General features: G+C 36.9%; 1 protein-coding gene across 1 annotated transcript in view; it reads right to left on the bottom strand.

Annotated features, from left to right (window-relative positions):
• The window catches only part of DGKB (diacylglycerol kinase, beta 90kDa), a 333,219-nt gene that overhangs the window by 294,355 nt on the left and 13,900 nt on the right, over positions 1–24,964 (bottom strand). The window contains exons 2-3 of the mRNA XM_009894935.1: positions 6,420–6,496; positions 601–621 (exon numbers count right to left, since the gene is read on the bottom strand). Of these exons, the coding sequence (XP_009893237.1) occupies positions 601–621; positions 6,420–6,496 (98 nt within the window). The remainder of the gene's footprint in view (positions 1–600; positions 622–6,419; positions 6,497–24,964) is intronic.

Below are 24,964 nucleotides of genomic sequence, written 5' to 3'. Positions count from 1 at the left end.
TTTTTTTTTTTTTTTCATTGCATTTTTATACCTGCTTTTAGGCTACTGAAGCTTCTCAGGAGTAGAGCCTTGGGTTGATGATCAGCTCTTTAACCATTTCCTCTTGCAATTACTGTAAAGTCACAATCGCTTAAAGCACACTATAAGCCTTATTCAAATTAAAAAATCTGCAATTTTAAGCCTGCTGTATATAAATGGTATTATATGGTTATAGACAGTATTTAATAATTTTTATGTGATGTGTCATTGTCATTGCAGAATAATACAAACCATTATGAGATCTCACTAGTAAGCACAAATTTCTGTGACAAGTATGGAACAAGTTAATTACTTGCTCTTAACTTATTTTTCATATTCCTCTCAATTAATGTTAGCAAAATTATTTACTGTGAATGACAAAAATGAAATTCACCTAGTGGAAAAGTCTGCCAGGAGAAAAAGAACGCACTTTGCTCTCAGATTTAAATATTTGTCTATTATCTGACAGAATAGCCATGTGCAGTATTTATTAATGTGTCATCTCAATGGAAGCCTACAAAATAAAAGATACTGCCCCTATGCATAAGAAAAGGAAAAACAAATCAAATTAAGATTACTTACTTGATTAAGTATATCTTGTTTCTGTAACGCATGCAAGGAAAGAAAGAACACACATATTAGTGCAGTGTTGTAACACTCAGGCTGCTTTTATAATAGAACTATTTTTGTTGCGAGGTTAGTGATGTAGATGAACAGCTTTAAGACATTCAATAGAATATCCCATTTTCTTGCATTAGCACGTATGTCAAGAAAATGGTTCTAAGTCAGCATCCTAGTCTTGATTAGAGAGTGCAAGCAATTTATTTTTAACCATGCAATGACAGATAACAAAAAAAAGTAAATACGTCTGCCTCTCATCCCTGTGAACTTTAAAAAAAAATAAATTAAAGTTTACTTGTTGCCAAGAATAGTTGCTAACAACACAACTTAATCAGAAGTGAATACAATGATAAATTCCATAAATACATTAACAACAAAAGGAGGGCTAAGCAGAATCTCCATGCTTTATTGGATGCGGGGGAAACATAGTCACCCAGGATCAGGAAAAGGCTGAGATACTTAATGACTTCTTTGCCTCAGTCTTTAATAGTAAGTGCAGTTGTTCTTGGGCTACTCAGCCAGCTGAGCTGGTAGACAGAGACAGCCCCCATAATCCATGGGGAAATGGTGAGTGACCTGCTACACAACTTAGACACACAAAAATCTATAGAGCCAGATAAGATCCACCAAAGGCTACCAAGGGAGCTGGTGGACGTGCTCACCAAACCAATTTCCATCATTTATCAGCAGTCCTGGCTAACCAGGGAGGTCCCAGTTGACTGGAGGTTAGCAAATGTGATGCCCATCCACAGGAAGGGCAGGCAGGAGGATCCCAGGAATTACAGCCCTGTCAGTCTGACCTTGGTGCTGTTGATAGTTATGGAGCAGATCATCTTGAACGCCATCACACAGCATATACAGGACAACTAGGTGATCAGGATCAAGCCCAGTCAGCATGGGTTTGTGAAAGGCAGGTCCTGCTTGACTAACTCGATCTCTTTCTATGACAAGATGACCTGCTTAATGGATGAGGAAAAGGCTGTGGATATTGTTTACCTGGGCTTTAGTAAAGCCTTCAACACTGCATTCTCCTGGAGAAACTGGGTGCTCATGGCTTGGATGGGTGTACTCTTCACTGGGAAAAAACTGGCTGGATGGCTGGGCCCCAAGAGTTGTGGTGAATGGAGTCAAATCCAGTTGGTAGTCAGTCACAAGTGGTGTTCCCCAGGGCTCAGTACTGAGGCCAGTTCTGTTTAATATCTTTACCAATGATCTGGACGAGGGGATCGAGTGCACCCTCGGTAAGTTTGCAGATGACATGAAGTTAGACTGGAGCGTTGATCTGCTTTAGCGTAAAGGCTCTCCAGAGGGATCTGGACAGGTTGGATTGATGGGCCAAGGCCAATGGTATGAGATTCAACAAGGCCAAGTGCCAGGTCCTGCACTTGGGTCACAACAACCCCATGCAATGCTACAGGCTTGGGGAAGAGTGGCTGGAAAGCTGCCCGGCAGAAAAGGACCTGGGGGTGTCAGCCAAAAGCCAGCTAAATATGAGCCAGCAGTGTGCCTAGGTGGCCAAGAAGGCCAATAGCATTCTGGACTATATCAGAAATAGTGTGGCCAACAGGACTAGGGAAGTGAGTGTACCCCTGTACTTGGCACTGGTGAGGCCACATCTCAAAGCCCATGTTCAGTTTTGGGCCCTGCACTACAAGAAAGAACTTGAGGTGCTGGCATGTGTCCAGAGAAGGGTAATGAAGCTGGTGAGGGGTCTAGAGCACAAATCTTATGAGGAGCAGCTGAGGGAACACAGATTGTTTAGTCTGGAGAAATGAAGGCTGAAGGAAGACCTTATCACTCTCTACAGACACCTGAAAGGAGGTTGTAGCAAGGTAGAAGCAGGTCTCTTTTCCCAATAGGAAGCAATAGGACAAGAGGAAATGGCCTCAGGTTGCGCAGTTTAAATTGGATATTAGGAAAAATTTCTTCACCAAAAGGGTTGTCAAGCATTGGAACAGGCTGCCCAGGGAAGTGGTTGAGTAACCATTCCCAGAGGTATTTCAAAGACTGGTAGAAGTGGTGCTTAGGGACATGGTTTAGTGGTGGACTTGGCAGTGTTAGGTTAACGGTTGAACTCAACGATCTTAAGAGTCTTTTCCAACCTAAATGACTCTATAATTCTAGAAACACTAGCAAGCACTGTCGCACAAGTCATCATTATATGCTGCTTTAGTTTGTAGTTTAGTTTTTACTCCTCTTAATAAAGACGCTGTATTAATTTTCTATCTTCATCACAAACTGCTATCACTACTTCCCAGTGAGAAGTACTACCTTACACTTATAAATACAGTTGTATTTTCTGCATAAATTACACCAATTGTGCCAGACTTAGAATTACCTGCACTACTTCCAAAAATGCAAAAATCCTTGGGAGTCAGCAGATGATTGCAACCTGACTGCAAACATTCTGTCAACCCTGGGGCTTCACCTGTCTGAACAGTTCAGATCACGGGCTGTGCCTTGTCTCCTGCACTCATTGCTATAACCTTCCTGGAAAAGTTTTGTTTTCCTGGTCTTTCCGTGTATGCACATTTATTCTTTTTTTACCCACATCTGAACTGTGGAACTCTGGAGCACTGCACTGCTCCACATGCAGACCCAAGCTGCACCCTGACTGCTTGTCTGGCTGAGACCCCTCCACACACCTTCCACCCTCACTCTTCATGCACTGATTAACCTTAAGAGATCTAGATGGTAAGCAGGTAAACAGGTAAACAAGAAACTATGATGCACTCTAACAGATCCTTCAAAAAGGATAATGATACTGGGACTACAAGCACACAATGATGTGTACTTACTATCAATTTAGATACAGCCTTTAGCTCCATCTGCTTTCCTAATTCTTGCTAGCCTATTCAGTGCTCTTCTCAAGGTAAAATGGCTGAAGTTAATTAATTTAAATAAATCCCAAATGATGGAAAGAATATTTATAAATCACAGCTTTCCAGGAGGCTGATCTTAACCTACCTACGTGTCTTACATCTGACATAAAATCTATTCTTAATTACATATTTGACACTTACTTGGAGAAGAAGGTGGAAGGACAGAGGTTGAGTAGCTTTCCTAGAAGTTTTAATCATCTCTCTTACATTGAAAGCAGAGAGTAAAAGCTCCATAAACTTCCAATATTGGATATCTTCTGATAATCAGGTGCATCATTTCCACTAAGCCCAAAAACCACTCACTTGACAAGATGTAAGATAATGGAAAAACAAACCAGATGACTTCAGGTAACAAGCTTTGAATACTAATAGCTTTTCTTTTGCTATTTGTGTCCCATTAAATCAGATCGTGATGCAATACAGAAGCAATGGAGTGCAATAAATTCCTGAACACTTTAAGCATGGAGAAGCCTGAAACAGGACATTCTTAAGGCTTTTTCTTAAATACATAAATATATCACACTGCTACATGTGCCACAGCTCTTTGCCACACGTTTATTGGTAAAAAACTGGTGCCACCTTTTGGTAGAATATTGACAAGACTTGGAAAATACTTGGAGTACTTATGAGATAATGATCTATGAAATAAAGAGCTAAAATAGAAACATGATGGCATCCTCTACAAAACACAACAAAAAACCACGGAAGTGCTGTTTATAATACATGGAAGTAAAAAGCTGCACTATGACTGATTTCAGCTGGATCAGTCAATTTTTGCTATCTTATTTAGAGATAATAATCAATTACTTCACTTAAACAGTACATCCAACTCGTGGAGTCCTCATCCAACTAGATACAATCAACTTGCATATCATTCTGTAAAGATTTTATCCACATAGCAGATTGAATGCATGCCAAAAATATAGACACACCTCTGCAAAGGCAGTTCTGTCTGACTTGGAATATTCACTCAACTGCAGAGGCGATTTCAGCCACTTTTGTTCCAGTTCAGCAGCTTATGGCATGAAACTTGAGCTAATAAATCCTACTAGATCTAAATTAGCTTCACTGCTACCTGTGTTTTCCTTATGTTGCACTCCCTGAAGTCTAAGCGCTAAGCAAAATCCAAAAGCTGTTAGGGTTAGCCTGGGTCCAACATTGACCCAGTAGTAGTAAATAGCTTGATCCCTGCTGAAGACGCTGAAGCCACCACAGGGTGTCTGACTTGCATTCCTTCCTCCCCTTCCATCCTCCCATCCTGTTCACTGCCTTGGGTACTCTGCTACTCTGTAAACCCTGGATGTTGCAGTACATTGGTAGGATTCTGCAAACAAACCACTGGGAAATGAAGAACTCCAGAAACGCCATACACAGACTCAGCTCAGGACCGTGTTTATTAATTCCAGCTTTGCACAAAAAAGTTCTGCCAATTCACCCAGCTTCAGTCAGAGTAGTTGTCCCAGGTGCCCATACTGACCACTTTTTGCCATGACTCAACCTCCACGTAGCCCCAAATTGGAGGAATAACTTTGTTAAAAGAGATTAGTTTCACAACTTCAAATACTGATTTGATTATACACAAACACTGATAATTTGATCACGTGTTACCTACATGGCAACATGTTATTTAAATTAATTTGTACTTTAAAAGGTTACACTTCACAAAACTGAAAACATTGCATGATGACTGAAAGTAAGTGAAGAATTTCAAGAAAAATTTGGAATAAATTAAGAGCATTTTATCACATACACTAAGAGCACAAAGAAAACTGCATAAGTTAAAAGCAAAGAAAAAAAGAGCAAGCACTGAGTTTGTAAATCAACAGTTCACACTTTTCTAAAAAACACCAAAAACTTGTTTACATTCTAACAAATATCAGTTAAGGGAGGTCTTACAGCCTGTGTTAGATTGGAGAACAAGTTAGATGATCACAACATTCCTATCCCTTTATAAACTGTGATTCTATTTAACTAAAATAATGGAGATTTAAGATAATCATTTACAAGATCAACTTAAAATATTTTACTGAATTATGAAATATTTTCCTCAGAAACTACCTAAAATGACCAACGTTATGCAAAGTTCAAAGTGTCAAATATTTTTTCAGTACTTAACGAGTTATAACTACCTTACTTCACAATAATTCTTGTCTTTTACATCCTGAAATATAAGATCAAGTAATTTTCATAATGGTTAGCACATTTTTCTATCCTGAATTCCACATAATGCAAGCACAGTTAGAAACATTACTGAAACAGGTTTTTATTTAGCTACATTTTGAATCATGCTATTAGGATGTGCTAAGGAGACACAAATTGCGATTGAGGATAACAAAAGAAAACAATCTGGCTTTTTCTACCAGCCAAACCAGAATATTTTGTCTAGTGAATCTGTAGTAACAATACAATCACACATATGCCCTTTTTTGTTTTCAGCTGAATTCTTTGTTCCATAAAATAAGAAAAAAAAATTCTCCTTTAATAGTGGGGATCCCACCACCAGAAACAACACGTGAGAAACAGAATTTAAAAAGAAGTCTTAATTGAACAGATTTTACTTTTCTAACTTGTGAAATTATGCTTAACATTCCCAATCTCTAAAAAGAATTGGGAAGCATGTTAACCTTACCATAAGGGGTTTTTTTTTGGTGTCCGTTTCTTAAAATCTTAGAAAAGAAAATGTGGGTTTATGTAAATTGTTAAGCAGGTATGTCTAATATGATGTTTATATACTTCTAGATCTTAAAAGTGTTCATATTTTTGTTTTCCAAAGAGTTTCAAATACCCCAAAGAGCTGATTTATAAATAACCTTCTATTTCAAATGCTTAGATTTGCTACAACATTTGTAAATATGTCTCCCCACCATTTCTGACCATTGAAGAAAGAAGAAGAATTACCCCTTCAGGATTATATTTTGCTAACACACCACTGCCATGGAATTCTTCTAAGACATCCTTAATTTTCTTGGTGGAATCTGGATGAAGAATAAAGAGAGAGAACATGAAAATACAGAAAACTGATTTACATAATACGAAATGTAATTCAAGAAACAACAATCAAACTGCTAATAGTTTTTCTCAATGCACATTAGCAATTTTCTCTAGCTGCATGAGAGCTGTGGGCACAAAAAAAAGTGAGAACATACTATACCCTCTCACCAAATACTGTAAAAATCAGCAAGTAAACACAAAATGCTCAGAAACAAACACTCTTTGACCCAATCCTTAACTATTGTTAAGTAGCATATTTCTGAAGGAGTTGTTTGCAAGGACTATTTGAAGTCATTTTTCTTGTCCTCGAAACCCAAGTCTTCTACAGAACACAGACATTCCCAACAGCGCTACTAAATCTCCCCTGGCACAGTTGCCAGCGAGTAGAGGAACTGTCAGAGGAGCCAGACAATATCAAGATAAAGGAGAAACTTGACGAAAAAAAAACCAAAAACTTTTCTGCAGTCACGTCACAGAAAAAAAATGTTGCTATCAAAACCTCAAATTTTGCAGACTTCTAAGATATTCTAACCACTGGCAGCTACAGTAACTTTTGGACAACTTATGTCTAACAGAATTGTGCAAAATCCCTACAGTTCAGAAGCACGTAGGTCTAACCTTTCCAACTTGTTTTTAATTGTCTATGGGCAGAACAAAAAAACCCAGTTATTTCAGTAAGTAGTGACTATGTAAAACCCTTAAACTCACATTCACTTAGAATATTTCATGCACATAGCCATCTTTTCCACCTTAAATATCTCAGTTATACAACAAAAGTAAATGCAACTCAATTTTTTCTTTAAAATGCCATTGTTGAGTCCATAATAGTCAAATGTGCATGATGGCCACAACAAAGAAGTAGACCACGAACCATTAATGAGTAGCAGATGTATTACAGAAGAAAACAGATAAATTTAATGGCTGCCCATTTATTTCTACAACAAAACCTGGAAGGAAAGGAGAGAAGCAAAGTGTGCAACAAGAAGAGGACTATCACACGAGCAATTAGTTAGACACTTAAAATTACAGACATTAGGACCTAGTCTTACTGATTTTTTTTCAATTATATCAACAAAATATAGCATTGTAATCGTTTTTACAAGTTAAAGAAAATCAGTACCTTGAACCTGACTCTAAAAAGTACATTTAGTAAATTATGTGACCTGGAAGGAGAAAATGTAGCAGCAAAGGACTTGAAAAATGGCTTTGTAACAGTTCATAACAGCTATGAACAGGACACACCAGTAAAATTCAGTTTTAAGAGGTGCTGGAAGAGCTGTCCATGTCCTCCCCCAGCCCAGTTTTGATTGTAATAAGAATGGCTTTTCCTAATGTTTGTCATTTTTTTCATAAATGAAAACACCTGAGACTATGTGTGGCCTCAATAAAAGTTTATTTTCACTAATCAGATGTATTTCAACATTACTGGCAACTGTAAGTAAGGGGGTTTAGCTGGTCTCATGGGCAGTCACAGCAAATATTTATTGATAGTATAGTCTTATTGCTGTGTCATTTCAAATACAGCAAATAACTACAACTTTTGTGAAAAAAGACAAAAAAATGTAAAATGAGTAAATCAATATGTTAAATAAATTTTATTAAGAATTGTAATTAGAAGTTGATGGATTAGATATTTACTGATTAAGACAAGTACATAAACTGATGACTGACAAAAATTTCTTTTTTACTTGGTCTCTACTATTTCAATGTTTTTCAGTAGTCATATACAAGGTTGCATATAAAAATCGTTGCATCTTATGATAATGAAGTCAGTAACTATGAAAGCCACAGTGTGAGATGAACAGATGTAGACTGTGAAATGACAGAGGTGACTGAACCTTATCCTCAAAAAGGATTTTTCTGAACTTTAGACGAAACAGGTTAAACACACATCAAATAGAAAGACAGCAAGGTCTCCTCACACACCTTTTATTATCCAAAGAAAATAATAAATGAATAAATGAAAAAATATAAATGGCCGACTTTCTAGCAGTTTTAAGAGTGTCTAGAGGTTTTCTCCTAGCAATGACTATGCTTTTTTCATTTTCTATTTTGCCAGATAAAGTCTTTTAATCTTTAAATATGTACTATACCTATGAAACTGTAATTAAAACCAAAAATCTGTGTTATGTTACTTATTAAAAAATAAATTAAATCTTTTGTTCATACTATTCTTAGTCAAGTATCATTAAGATAGAAAATATCCTCTATTCCAGCAACAACACAACTGTTCACCTTTTTTGTGCATGAGCTTAAAGCAGTCACATCCAAATTGCATAGCTAATTCCATGCTTGAAATAACCATTAAGAAAAAATGGCCTGCAGATGTAAATTCTGCTTGGCTTGTCCCAGCAAAACTCTTCAAGAGATTTCCACATTTTGGACAGGAGCTCTATTTATTATAAGAACCATGACATACATTTCACAGACAAGGCAGAACTATTTTTCACAATCTTTTGTTCACAGTCATTCAACCATTTTTTCAGTTCATGTGACAGTATCCAAACTGACACAAATAGAGATCTTTTAAAATGCTTGAAATATCTATATTTTAAGTCAAACGCCAACTGACAATCTTCTGCATTTGTACTCTTCAACAGTGCTGACATTTCTCAGAAAAGTTCATTCTCCTTCCTCAGCATCTAGTAAGCAAACTAATATTAAGGAATATGTTCCATGTTTAATAAGTTGACCTAAAGGGATAAGAAGAATAGGATAATTTTCAAGTTTCACTATTATTTAGGGATCACATTCAGGAAAAAAAAGAAAAGCGGGGGGGAGGACCAAGAGGAATTGTCTTGGAAAGCTCAATGCCAATAAAAATGAGAAACTCCAATATAATGTTCTCAATTCTAACAAAAAAAAAAAAAGTCAAGTACATGCATTCCATCAAAAACAGACAAAAATTTGCAGAAAATATACACAGAAGTACCAAGGCAGCTTTTTCTAACTTTTTTTTCCTAAGTTTCTAACTAGGAAATAATAACAAAGCTATGGGTTCCATTACAGTTTATTTAGTCTGATCCAAATCATCTACATACTCACTGGAAAATGGTGGTGTAAACACAAGCGTCAAAACAGAACCTGTGTTCTCACTGTTACCAAGTACAGCTGTTATGCATAATTTAGCAACTTACCACTTTGTGATCAGTCTCAGTAAATTCATAAGCACCACTCATGTTAAAATACAAATAAGGTCTTAAACTCCATTGGATTACTCTCATATGTGTTTTAAATGAAGGACAAATTCCTCCTTTGTCAAACTCTGTGTATTCCAAGCTCTCCTTGAGAGACAGTTTCTAAGTATGTGTAGCTATAGCACGTAGCCTGTCACTGCAGTGCTTAAATCCCATTTTATCTGCAAAGCTATAGCTGGCACAGTATGAATTTTACGTAGCTTTATATTTAAAGTTTGTTTCATGAAACATCTCTCTTTTTTTTGTTCTCACAATTTTATTATATTTATTACCCACTAGCCCAGTGCTTTGTATTTTCACTCAAAATATGCAAGACCTTCAATTCTCTCCTCTGCCTGAATGGATTTAAGCTCTCATCATTCAACCCATCTTCTGCAGCAATTTGGATAGAATGCAGCAGTGTTCATTTAGCCAGGAGGGTGGAAGGAGAAAAAGGGAAACTGTGGCCCAGGAATCAGAGCTTTTGTTGGATGAGGTGAGACCTCACCTCATGCTCCAGTGAGTTTGGGGCAGAACTAACTGGTGTGAAAGACTGCTAACTGAAAAGCTTTCATTAGTATGTGGGAGAAAAGTAGCTGGATTCCACACAGTGCTGCAGAAAATGTATTTTTAAATAAAAACTCAAAAACAATAGATACATAGATGAGGCTTGGGCTAATGCTGTATTGTTTCAGAATAAAGGCAAAACAATTAAAATAATGATGCTAGAAATAAGAAACCTGCAAATGTAACGGAAAAGTGACAAAGTGTCTGATTTTTCCTTAACTGTCTTTCAGTCCTAACAAAGATACTTTTTATAACTGAAGACAAATTTACATACTAACTTCAACACTGTTTAAGATTTAGCCCACATTAAAAATTGTGATTCATTTTTTAAAATGACTCAACTTTAGATGAGGAAGATTGAGCACTCAGTTGAGACTGGAATTTGGTGTACCATTTCTCCCATAATCAGAAAACACAAAACAGAAGGAAAGCTTGCCCAGATCATATGCTTTGTCTACGTTTTGTCCCCATCCTCCCAGAAAAATCCTTTAAAAGGATTTTTTCTTAAAAAAAAAAAAAAAAAAAAAAAAAAAAAAAAAAAAAAGGGGGGGGGCGGGGGGAAGGACAGACTTATAAAACAACTTATATAAGACTCAGCATAACTCATATACTATATACACAAAACTGTTTTATAATTTAAAGGGAAACAAGCACTAAAAACAATGACAAGTAATTCCCTTATAATCTCACCAGTTTTTCAATCTCAACAGAAATTCATAAAAATCCACATATTTATTGGCCCATAACTAATTTTAACACCTACATTAAAAAGTAGAGTAATAGCCCCTTTCTACCTCTGTTTCCCTTTTGTAAACTCTATACACTATGAAAAATATCACAGGCATCCAAAGTCCTACCATGGTCAAGTTCAGAATTTATATATTGACGCCTCAGAGAGATTTTCTACACATCTTATTATGATTGAGAGGAGAAAAAAAAAAAAAAAAGGTACAACCTTCAATACACAATTTTCTGCATGTCAACAAAGCCTAGCTTAAGCTCAAAAGCCCTGCTTGACAGCTAACCCAAATGAGAAGCATGGGAAAAAAATCCAGCACTTAGTTGGCATGGCAAATTTTATATGGGTGCTTATTCTTCTATGGACCTTTCTTTCTTTTGTGGATGCAACCATACAAAAATGTCTGTATATATATAAATTTATACACATAGGTTTTTTTCCTTTTGCACAGTTTATTTTATTCAGAGAACTGGATAATGTTTTTGCTGAAGCTATAGCTATGCTTAATCTAAAGCTTTACTGGTCTAGACATACCAGTATATCAAACAAACCTGTATGCAACAAAAAAGGTTGTTCCAGTAAAAACACGGTTTACCTAGCACAACTCAGTCTCGCAGCATGTCTTCGTTGGTAAGAGATGCCTGATGGTCGACACTGAACAAACAGAAGGCAGTAGCTTACATATCCTATGCTTCCCATACATATGGCCGCAGGCTTACTGGCAAAGCTCTTTTACCTTAGGTCACACCTTGGTTTTGGTTTGTGATTTTTAAGTGGTCTTTCGATGCAAATTTCACCAGCGAAACAAACATTTAAAACCTTCAGTGGGATAAACACTCAATCTTGGTTTTCTTGCAATTATAATTTAAAACCCACTGCGGCCTTGAAAAGACTGGCCAGGCTAGGAAGGCAATCGCTGTCCAGTGGCCTAAAGGAGACCTCCCCTCGCAAGTTGCTAACAATGGTTTGGGTAACGCTCCTTACGATGGAGAACTTGAGTGACTACACCCTCCAGCAAATCACATTCCCATTGAATTCTGTGACGAACAATTAGGAAAAAACTTCTTAGAAACGCAGGCAGAATTGGATGATGCTGCCTAAATAAATAGGGTGGCAAGTGACTTCTGCAACTGGGAATGGAGGAGGAGGAAGAAGAGGCAGGTGAAGGAGGTGGGAAGAGCAACTCCTGCTGCAGAGGACAACTTCCTCCTGACACGCAATGCAGCAGCTGCCTCTTCCACCCATCCTTCCTGCTGGGACCTGGTATCGCAAGGAGGAAGAATGATCCATTTTACCCATTGCTACGTACTAAGTGATACTTACACACACAATCAAGGACTTCTTTGTGAAAAAAAGCAATATTGACTGCATGTGCCACCAAATCTTTTGTCCACATTAATAAAAAATGTCCACCAAATCCCATTTGACTACAGCAGATGTTCAAATGAAAGTATACGGCAAACAACATGGATTTGGAGAGGAGTAGAGGGGAGGCTTAATCTTTGAGTAAAGGACAAAAACATACTCCAGGACTTGAGAGGAACTGGAGGAAATTTCTATGTGTACTTCAAAACATTTTGAGAAGTAAAAGAACTAACCACCTTTTACATTTTAAAATGACTACAGCTAACTTAATTCACCTTCTTTTGGACTCCTTTGTCTCCCGACATTCAGAAAATTAAGGCTGAAACAAGTTTGAAAGATCCTCAGGGCGCATCTCTGAGAGCAAGGTTCAGGGTGTCAGGGTGCTGCAGGGCCTGGGGGGGTCCCTGGGGCCGGGACCCCGTGGCTCCCCCGGGGCAGCAGGGCCGGGCCTGGCAGCCAGGGCCTGTCACGCCACCGCAGCCCGGGGAGGCAGCCCCAGACCCTGGTATCAGGCACCTCCCTGGGGATGGGGCAAGCCCGAGGCTGTCAGCCCATGGGTGGGCCCGACTCTGGGGAGCTGGAGACCAGCCCTGCCACGGTGTTGCCAGGGCAGGGCCGGCCGGCCCCAGGGGGCTGGCATGGGGTCCTGGGCCTTAGCAGGGAGCCCTGGGGCAGGCTGGGCAGGGAGAGTCACGCCTGGCAGTGCCCTCAGGGCACGGAAGCAGCGTTCCCTTATTCTACGGTCACAAGGTGAGAAAACCACGATGTTGCAAGTCATTCTAATACTCAGCTTCAAAGCGCAGTATTTGTGCACGTAGTTAATACGCCATACTTCAGAATCAGCTTGCCCCGAGACCAGGAAGGAGGAGACGCCTCAGGACACCTCTCCAGCCCTCAGATCCCATCACCTCGCTTGAGCCTGAGAACTAATACAAACCTTCAGCAAGTAACTTTGTGGCTCCTTCTTTCCCTTTTCTCATTTCCTGCTTATTTATAGCTGGTCACAGTATCTGATACAGGCTGCCAACTCATAACCTTTTAAGTTAGAATGATGATGAAGCCATTCTCTATTATATTAAGAAAGTAATGCTATGGACAACATATTTCACCCCAAACACTAACTCTTCGCACTAACTTTCTAACAGCGAAGAATCAAATCGATTTGGTTTTAAATTTACCATCTATTATTTCTGATTTTAAGCAGAAATAGGGAAATGACTTTAAAAGTTTGAGAATATTTGTACTGGCTTTGAAATCTACATTTAAAAAAAATACAGTAGTTCAATTGTTTCTATTTTTCCCAAAATTACTCTTTAAAATTTTTAATACGTATACTTTGAACTCATTACCTCTTTAACCTAAAGTTTAATTATGCCTTCAAAAATTATTGAATAGGAAATATGAACATACGGTATATTCTTACATACCTATGTAATTAAACACAGAGGTGTATAAAAAAAATATTTTTTGCAGTTATGAAAACAAGTAGCTCAAAGAAGGGAAGTAAAATTGGCACAGGTTTGTTCATATTTAGCATACGCTATGTCAGAAATTAGAAATATTTTGAAACATTCCAACTAATATGGAAGCAGATACTTATTAATATTTAATAGAAGTCCAGAAAATAACAAAATAATAAAAAAATGCTAAAAGTAAAGTTAAGAAAGTATTACCATGTAACCTTTCCAAGCAACTGCAGATATGCCTAAGATACTTTATTTCTACCTAACACATTATTCTTCTGCCTGATCTTTTTTCTGTTGGCAAACTTTAGTTCCCCTGTCTATTCCTTCAACAGATACTTACTAAAAAGTGGTGCACAAGTTTCTCATATTTCCACATATATCCCAAATATAAAATTGCCAAAGGGGTTAGACAATACCAAGGCATACAAAGATGTTAAAAACTTGTGTGTTTGAATTTACATGACCACTTAAATTATCAAACATCATATGAAATATAATAACTGTGCAAAGGGAAACTGTGAAGTACTTTAAGCTAACACATTTCACCTGTTCACCGTGAGTGTGAGTCAAAATTGGCAACATATTTTATCAATGTACCATGGCTTCTTTTGATTGCCAGCCTGTTTTTAATAGAACTTGGGGGAAGCTCCTCAGGTGGTATAAGTTGTCCTGTGCAGTTGGGGGGTTTGTGGTTTTTTGTTGCAGTTTGCTTGTCTTCCCCTCTCCCCCCATTTCTTTATGAGTAAGCTGCCTTAAAGCCCCTGTTTAATAGGAAGACACAATTTCAAAGCTACATCTTGGTCTTCCATGCAGCATGAACAATTCTTGAAATGGTTTTGTACTCGTCTTGAAGCAGGGAGATTTAATGGTTATTATTTTTTTCCATTTTGCTTTATCAAGTTTCTTGCTTCCAAAGTATCACACTCATTTTACTCTTCCTCATACAAAGTTTTAAACATTTATACAGTGACAGTTCTTGACATCCTTTGTACTGAAACTGTACTTCAGAGATGAAATTTTAGCTCTCAACAATGGAGGTAACACTTCTTCTGACTTTTACCTCAGGTAATTTTATTAACATACAATAAATTATTATCTTATGAATGAGGGAATAAAAGTGTTGAATCAAGGGATTATTTTTAAAACTAAAAATCCAACTCAATTTGGTTTTATTTGTCTTATGGGTTTCTGATCTATTAAGACACATCTATCTTCCACTTCAAGATGTATTTACTACTAGAAAGAAATGTTATTTAAAAAACAAAATCTGCACTTTTGCAATCATGATTCTTTATTATAGTTTACCTTGGGAGCAAAGGCTTTACAGTCGAATACTTATCTAGACCATAAAACTAAAAGGACTAGCAGCACAAGTACACATTGCTTTGGATCTTGAACTAAAAATGATGAAGGTTCCTGCACTTGCTGAGGATATGTACTAGTAATAAGCTGTTTTGCTCTTTGCCTGTTCTAAATATGATTCCTATACTTCTGTTCTTCATGATCACATGCTTGGTATAGTAGTGAAGAGCAGCTGAAATAGTGTTCACTAGAGCCTGTTCTCCCTGGGATTCAGAGAAACAAGCCTTGACAACTCTATCAAAAGTTTTTTCAATCAAAAATGTCAATCAAAACCATCAAAAACTCTATCAAGCACTCTAGTACTGTTAGTGTATACTGTTATTGTGGCATACCCAATATATATGGCCATATACCTACAGCCTGGGGAAGGGAAAAAGTTTCCTCTACATTCTATACATCTTTGGACAGCATAAACAGATTTGGCCGCGTGGGGCATTACACGATATTTCATAGAATTATAGAATGGTTTAGGTTGGAAAGGACCTTGAAGATCATCAAATTCCAACTCCCATGCCATAGGCAGGGACATCTCCCACTAGACCAGGTTGCTCAAAGCCCCATCCAGCCTGGCCTTGAACACCTCCAGGGATGGAGCTTCCACAACTTCATATCTGTTAAAATTGTGCTCCAGTTTACATAATAAGAAATTGCCTGAAGTTTTATGACCCAAATACTGCCGATTAAAATAAATTATAAAATTATTATTGCTTATATAAAGCCTCTCCAATTTGTATTTTCCTTTGTAGAGGGTTTTAAATTTTGTGTATGTTGAAAGTGTTGACTCTGCAACAGCAGTTCCAATTTTCCAGCATTTCTACTGAGAATCTTGCCATAATTCCATTTTGGGTACAATCTTTGAGCATATAACGTATTACAGGTGTTGAGCTTATGGAAACAATAATACCATAGAAAGTTTAAAGTTAGTAACTGAAAAAATAACAGCTGTGTTGTCCATAGGAATGAGCTGCTAAGCAGACGTCTGCCTAGAAGTCACAGCCTCCCAGCCACTGCTTAATTACAAAGGTATGGTCTGATGCAGAGATTGTTTCCACTGTGGTATTTACACATTCAGCTACCTTATAAGGCTACTGAAAAAGCATACTGCTAAATGACAGAATTAAAAAATAAAACTCAAAGAAAAAAGGCTACAGACTGAGCAGTAAAAATCAAAAAAATCTCACCTACAGTTCAAGATCTAACTTTTGGGATAACATTGTTCTCCTAATGTCTGTGAACTTGAAGTTTAAAGAAGTAAAGGACCGATGAGAGGCTACAAGTATGTCTTAATTGTATATTAGAAAGATTTGGAGTTTTCCTATTTCCATTACTACAGCAAAGCAACCCAGTATTTATATTATACCTTCACACATTAACTAAGGTTAATATATGTTCATGTATCTTAACAATTGCCATTGCAAACCTATTCTGGGAAGTCTATTTTACGTTCACTGCTCTGAGAAACAAGTATGTTTCAAGTACTACTTCCATAGATCTTCTAGCTGTGGAGATCAAAACTTAAAAAATTCTGTTTCCATCTAAGCCAACGCTGTGTCCAAGTTTGGTACAGTTAAACGGGTCTTTTACAGCATCACTGTATCAAGTATTTTATCAGCATTAAATACTTTCTCCTGTTAATTAACTGCTTTATCTCATTAATTTCTTAAGAGACTATGGACAATATTGACTATAACAGACAATACTTGAGAATACAGGAGAGAGGTACTATGCATGGACATGAAGGAAAGGAAAGCTCATAAAATCAGTTTACGCTCCTGGGGAGCTGTGTTCTACTGATGCTTACTCAATGCATCTCAAATCCTTTCACTTTCACCACAAATACTGTAGACCTGAATTCTATATCTGCTTTAGTTCGAAGGGAATTAATGTTTCACCTTTCTAATTTACTATCAAATCTGGAATAGGATAATTCTTTGCTCATTCCAGGATTCTAAGTAGACAGCAAGCAAGAATAAACCTTATAATATAGTCCACTGATAAAGGCAGCATTAAACCCCTACTACCAGGACTATTTGTGACTTTATCCAATGACATCTTAATGTCAAAAAAACAGTCCTTGGAGAGAAACGCTCCAAGGAAGACTGCATTTTCATGGAAAGTTACCTGGCAAGGTAATAACATTATTAAGATAAGTCGCTCCCTAAAGGAAGTTTATAGAGCTCTCTAATCATACTAAACAATACCTGCTTAACTATGTAATTTAAGTAGTTTATTACATTTGGGTTAGTTGCCCTCTACAGGCTTAGAAGCCAAAGCCCATTTGCTCTCTTAAGCTTTATTTCTTTCTCCGTTATCACTTTCTGGAATTCCCTATTCAACTAATAAAAAAGAACAAACAAAAGAATATACAAAGCCTCAGCCATCTTTGTTCTAGTCCCTCAGAAATACCTTTAATCCTAAAATTATCCTATAATCAGTTTTCCATGGTTTTATCCCATCAATCTGCTCTTCATTTATATTTTCCCCTGCTTACATCGTTTTTTTCTCCAATGTTATTCCCCAGGATAGATGTTTGCTCCTTTGTGTGCTACCACAAATTAACAGGTTTTGTGTGATGAATATCTGTACACAGGTATCTGTGTTTTAAAACTTGTCTGTCCAGCCTTATAAGCTTACCTCCTTGTCTTGGTAAGAATCACCATGTTTTAATTTAGGGATTGCTTACAGTGAATCTGAATTATAGGGAAGACAGACCTTTATTCAAAGGGAATTGTCTTGAGAAAGGAATGAAAAGTACTACAGATCTAGACTGATTTTTGCCTTAAAACATTCATGATGATGGACTGTTGGATAAATATACTAGAATGAATGATCAAAGATGTAATTATGAAGGCATCATGTGAAAAGGATGGAAGCCAAGTGACTCATACTTACTAAACAAGTTTAGTCACTGAGTGTACAGAAAAAAGATATACATGACAACGTCACAAAGTAAATGTATCACCCAACAAAACAAAAACCCCATCAAATAAACTACGAAAATTTCAGCTTATACTACAAATGCATATAACATAACTGAGTGAAGGGTAAAACAAAATTCTATGAATTATGAATACATACACAATAAGAGTGCTTCCTACCTACAAGAATACCAAGAACTATGCCAAATAAGATGAAGAACTTGTTATAAATGCATACAAAACTTTCAGAGTTAAGCTGTATTTACTTGGTGTTTATTCCTAACATTTCCAAGACAGTAAATCATCTTAAATGCATTTCTAATGTTCACAAGGGGGGGGGGGGTGGGGTGTCTAGCCATCAATTAGTGATCTATGCAATTTATTTGGATATTTAACCAACAATTTGGACCAACAGAGGAACCAGTCTATAACTCAAGTCAAGCAAATTTTATTATAAAAAAATATTTTATTCAAGATATTCTATGGTCTTTGTTTTCAATACTATTGCATAACATGCTCACATCTACAAAAATCCACTGAAAATACTAAGTTATGGAGGTTGCTATAATGATGAATGAAAAATTTCAGGACTTTTACCATGGCCTAATAGGATGGGAATCTTTAAAGTAAAAAATGGCAGTGTGTCTTTCCCTTAACAACACGGCACAGCTGATTCTATTTACAGCAGGAACTGTTGCTATAAACATCTTTGAACCTGAGAGACTTCACTAGAGGCATACCTAATCCACCAGTACCAGCATATTCTTTCATCACCCTTTCCACTTCTCAAAAAAAACCCCTATATTAAGGTTAGTAGAATATCATCCTTTTACAGTTCAAATGACAGTGTAAGGCAAGTCAAGTCTTCCTCCACTGTTGAATTTTTCCAAATAAGATCTTAAAAACAATGACCGAAAAAACTTTGGTGACAACAGACAAACTACAGGACCTTTCATAAGAACACATTACACAGTTTTTAATCATTTGGCTTTCTCATCTCAGTGAATTCTAAGGAGATCTTTCTAAATTAATTGGAAAGCTCTTTTTCTTCTTCATCCTACAGGTCATTACCAAATACATTGAAAATGTCTCTACCAAGGGAAGGTTTTGCCTACTTTTAAGTCAAAAGTTGCAACTGTGGTGCCTTTGTGCATACCCAAATGATTGGGTGTAGAGATTTAAAAAGTATACTGACTTCCTCTGTGTGAAAAATTTACTCTTGAGGTATCAGAAGTAGCTAAATTAAGCCAGTTTCTTTAAAGCTGTGTGAGACATAATCACAATTTGACGGTAATGTGAGCATACTCCGAGTTAATTTTACTTTCACTTACTTATCAAAATTCTAGTATCTTTCTCCTCTATAGAAACATGCAGCCCTATGATAGGTCTACTATAAAATGGCACAATACATATAGAAAGCCCTTAAAGAGTATATACGGTACCAATTTATTCCATGTAAAGGACCATTACAGGTTAGGACTTACTACGGACAGTTACTTTAAGTACAATACTGATTAAAACACTAATTTTTATAAAGTAATTTTGTCATTTACCTGTCATTATGGTCAGAACATCTTTTAGCAATTTATGATAAAAGTTCACCAAAAATTTCCTCACCAAAATCTGTTTCTAAATCAGAAATAAGCTCCCCATCTTCGGTTAGGTCTTTCCTTAAATCATCCCTGCCACAAATCCTGCCAACAATCAATAACCTTTGGAGCAAGAATCATTTACCTTGCCAATCCATAATATTACAGCTTAGGGAAAAAAAAAAATAGGAAGGAGGTAAATATATCAATTTATTGAAACATCTTTTCTACCTGCCACCAATGCTTCAAACTACAAAGATGTGCCCCTAGACTAAACTTAACTTATATTTAGAAGAAAAAGATAAATGTCTGCTTACTGTAAGCTTAATAGAAACTTAACTTAAGCTTATTGAAATGATTTATGATCAGGTAGCCCTAAAATACAGGTATTATAACAACATTATCAAACCTAGTAGCAAAACAACAGTAACCTGACACTGGCATTCATCAACCTAATGTTGCCACAGACAAAAGGCAACATAACAGTAATGAACTCACAACACTCCCAGGTCCCAGGATTCAAATTTATATCCATTCCTAATCCATTCACTTCTACCTCAGTATGCTCACACAGGACAGGTTTGTTTATTTTATTTTATATTGTTCAGTTAGGAAGATTAACAATGATACTGAGCATCTCAGCAACCAAGATCAAGATAATTTCAGCAAAGATGATCTGACAGAGCAAAAGAAAGCAGGAAAGACACGAGAAGGAAAGAAGGATGAAAAGTTAACCACCAAAAAGGATAAAAGGAACCTATCATAAGTTTTAAATACCGCTGCTACAAACATAAAACAACTGAAAAAAACAGAATTTACTGAATGCTATTTAGCAGGTAGCATGCTTCCCTAACAAATAAAATTCACAATAAATACAGGATATGTCATTTTTCCTTGGCTTTTAGGATGATCCAGGCTGGGCTGTTCTACTCCTCCTGCAGCTCCAGCCCCACATGTTCTTGTTCATTTACTTTCAAGGTAAATTCTCTTCAAAGGTAAATTTTTAAGCTTGCATGGGGTCTCTGATTAGGCATAAAAGAAAACTGTAGACACATTCATGCTCAAGTTTCTTACAGAGCAATGACTTGGGTTTGTTCTAATGCTTTTCTAACATTGTGTGCGCTTGGTAAAATAAAGCTTAGCCCAGACTGTGCATTAAAAAAACTGACAGAGAATAAATGACTTACTAGCTTTCAATATATATGAGATCATGGCTTCAAGATAAGTCATATAATAAAGACTCAGTCTCCTGAAAGTAGTGACGCACAATCCTCTGCACCATTAAGAAATATGCCAGACCCTTGTCAGAGTATCTCAAGCTTAGTGTCACTCACAGATAGCAAACCAGAGAATATATTCACACTGAAATAAAGAATCTAAGATTTACACCCCTTTTCTGTGTCTTCTAACAAACTCTAAATCTGAAAAAAAAAACCCAAAACCAAAACGTCCAAGATATGGATATGAATATAAATAAAATGGCTAGACAGGATGACAACTTTTTTTCTACAACAAAGTAAAGGTTGAAATTTTTGAAGCTGCCTTCAGAAATAAGATCACCCAAATAAAAATCCTAAACCAATACAGAAATCTCTCTTTAATGATTTTACTTATATTTATATGTTACATTTAATATAGGACTGTGCAAACTATTTGCCTTTGTCCCACCAAAACAATCTGATAAAATTTTTAGTAGAAATTTCCTTTGTTCAAAAGAAAACCAAATCCTCCGGTAGATAACATATTCCAATAAACCTGATATTCATATTCTTTGACAATCAGATTTCACTTTACTTTTTCTTTTCCCCAAGTAAAACATTGAAATATTTAATTCTGTAAGCATCCAAATGTTTCACAAGGAACATCACAATGTTTTGTTTCAGAAGAATTTGTTGTTCTATGTGCCTACAAATGGCGCCATTATGTAAGGATACTCTGATTAGCTTGAATCAGGCACTGAAGGAATTCTAGAGCTCCTGAAGTAAACTGAAAATAGACTCCAGCTGTGCTGCTGCACCACTTTACTGCTCATTTCCAGCTTAGGAATCTTTACACTACACTGCAAAGTACAGCACAAGCATGTTTCTTCTCTGGGAAATTCCCAAACATGACAGCCTTTTATTATTTTTTTTAAGAAGATCCAAATCAGCGTCCGTGACATGGGTACGCACACAGAACCCCTTTTGGTTCTACGCAGGTTCTCAGTTTCACCCACGCGCATTCGTTCCTTCCCAAACAGGATCGTAAGGATGGCCTGAAGCAGAAGCGGAGAGCTGTTTGTGCGGTGACTGGACGTGGCACCGCTGCAAGAGGATGGTGGAGAGATGAAAAGGGGAAGATGTGAATCCCAGCAGGGAAGGGGTGGAAATGGGGACACCCATCTGAAAGGGGTAGGGAGAGCGGATCCTAACTGCTGCTGAGAGCGTGAATAAGGAGCCTGCAGGCAGCCAGAGCTTCTCAAAAGCTCAACAAAGCAACATGGCTGCCAGTGCTGGACTCGTGCTGCATACAGAAAACACACCATTTTCCTACTATCAGAATTCAAGTCATTCCCTGGAAACTTCAATCACGAATACAACAACGTGCATCATGTGGAGTTAATTGTAACCTCATAAAAGCTGGAAAGTCAAAATGAAGTCTTCCCATTCAGCCTGCTGTGTGTCCTGTGAAGGTATTGAGCCCTTTAAAAAGATCAAGAATTGACTTCTGTCCAATTTTAAAGAGAACAGCTAGAATTCAAGTTGTTTAAAAGCTCGCATGCATTTCAGTAGATAATTTAAATACAGAAAAACAAATACATTTTTTACAAAGTATTACTTCTTACATTCCTGAGAACAGAATGAGCAAATTCCTCCACCAGAAGAAAACTGCATACTTTCTTATTCTCTCCTTACCTTACCTTCTTACCAACCTCTCTTTATTGTAACCTTCACATAAACCCCTGATCATTTTATGCATACTACCTTGCTTTCCACTAAGCTTTCTGTCCTCTTGGTCTTTTTTTTTTTATTTTGTTTTATCCAAAATTTCTCCAATCTCCTTAATTGCTACTGCTTTTTTCACCCGTGCCTCCTAACTACTTATCTTTTATTCCTGATGGCTACATACTTGCAATCTTTTCATCAAAATAACTAGCTAATGAAAATCAGACCTTTTCTGCCTCTTTCTTCACTTGATCTCACTATTTTTTAAGGCAAATAATTTATGTAATTTTAAAAATCTGTGGTGTTCTGACTATGACTAAAAACACAGAAAGTGTGATAAAATGAAGTGGAATGGTCTTTTGAGAAGAAATACTGACAATGAACTAATTTCAGAGAGAACAGCGATGCATACCCTGTACGAATTAACATTGTTAAACCCAAATTTAATTTTTATGAGTTAGGAAGACTTAAGATTAATTTTCTTAGTTTTTTCAAAACTCCAAAAGCAGACTACTAAAAAATGCTTAGAAGACTTAAGACAGTATTTGAATTTCCGGACCTGCAAATGGAAAGGAAGCAGAGCATTCTACATTCCCCTAAAATGACTATTAGAATTACAATTTGAAAAATATCAGCTCTGATAGCAATCTCCAAAGCTATCTACTGATGGTCATTTGGCAAGGGCTGGGAGTACCCGCTTTTACAAAGCTCCATTGATCACTGAAGTTATGCAGCATAAGGTACTAAACTTTTATCTAAGACTAAATATGTATAGTGGGGGGAAAAAAACCCACAACTCTAGAATATGCGTGTCAAGAAAATAATTTTTTTCAGAATTCTATGGAAGACTATTACTTACACAAACTGAAAGCCAGTATCAGTAAAAGTGGCAATCTCTCCTGGTGAAGTGTTGTTTCATGAAAAATTAGGACAAGACTGATATTCTGCATAACTATTAACACTAGAAACTAATCAAGAAAAAAATGCATGAAAAGAATAAAAATCTGCTATGATAAAGGACTTTGTTCTTCTTCTTTTTGTGAAAGGGATGAAAATGTTTCTCATTTCCATCTGTTTCATTTTTACGCAACAACAATTCCTGGTTTGTAATAACAGGTGGGAGAAATGGGAAGTATTTTCATCTCTTTCGCAAAAGGAGAAAGAAAATTAGGTAGAATTCACTCCTCAAAACAGAATTGGGCACTGAGACAGTGCTTATGGAAAAGACTGAGCAGATAAACACAGGGATTTAGTAAAACAATGCAGAAATCAAATCCCCAGAGATGCTTCACAATCTGTAAAACAAAGCAGAGGATCAGCTCTTCTAAGCTGAAGCTAGTTGAGAACTGTGGGTATGTGCTTTTTTCTTATTATCACTCTTTATTTTTGAAAGATAGAGGTATAGGTATGTGGTCTGTAAGAAGCTTGGCCTAAAAACACTAGAATGCTATTACAGACAAGCCCATAGTGATATATTAGCAGTCTGAATAAGAGGAGCACTGACAAAAACTGACCTGCTGTTATATACAGGACTAATCACAATTAGAAACCCTAACAATTTGCCTTAATCACCACCCCAGAACACTACACTACAGTTTGTCATTATAATTTGTATAACAGCCAGCAGCAAGTGAACACAACTTCTCTATCACTGGCAGCACATGAACAGCAAACCTGTATGAACAGAGCTCTTGTGTATCCCTGGTTGCTACTACATGACTCCTGAAGGGGAAAAACAGAACATGACGAATTCTTTCTGCATGGGACAGAACAACTTTCTGTACATATAAAATCCCAGGTGGGCCTCCCTATCCAATAATATTACATAATTCCTTACCTCAAATAACATCTTTCAGTATAAAAGCTGAAGTACATACCAACTGGCAAGATTAACAAAATGCAGCAACATGATATTCTCCTTATTCATGAACGCAAGTTATTTAGAGCAGTTTATGCAGCTTTATTCACCAGAATCAACACAACACTCAATGAGATCTGACTTAGTTTCAAGCCAGACTTTCTGTAAGTACAGAAACCGTATTGCTAGTTTCCACTAAAATAATTAAATGGAGATGTGATTATAACCCATTGTGCATAATTATGCAAAATTTGGTATTGCTTTTTATGTCAAGACAGACCCTGAATAAAGATTAACATATTTGTGCCTGGAACACTTATAAAACTTTTCAGACGCATGCCTCCCAGGGACAGGATGATAAGCTCGAGAGATGACCCGATTTGTTTGGGAGTTTTTGTTTTCTTTTGTTTAGGGGGTAGAAGAGGAGGGGGTATTGTTAGCCAAAGATGCTACACAGGTTTTGTGGCTAGATAACAAAATGGGGATGG

The sequence above is a fragment of the Charadrius vociferus genome, unplaced genomic scaffold (assembly GCF_000708025.1).
Source record: "Charadrius vociferus isolate BGI_N301 unplaced genomic scaffold, ASM70802v2 scaffold181, whole genome shotgun sequence".
NCBI lineage: Eukaryota > Metazoa > Chordata > Aves > Charadriiformes > Charadriidae > Charadrius > Charadrius vociferus.
The sequence above is the reverse complement of the archived record's forward strand: the minus strand, read 5'-3'. Positions and strand labels throughout refer to the sequence as shown.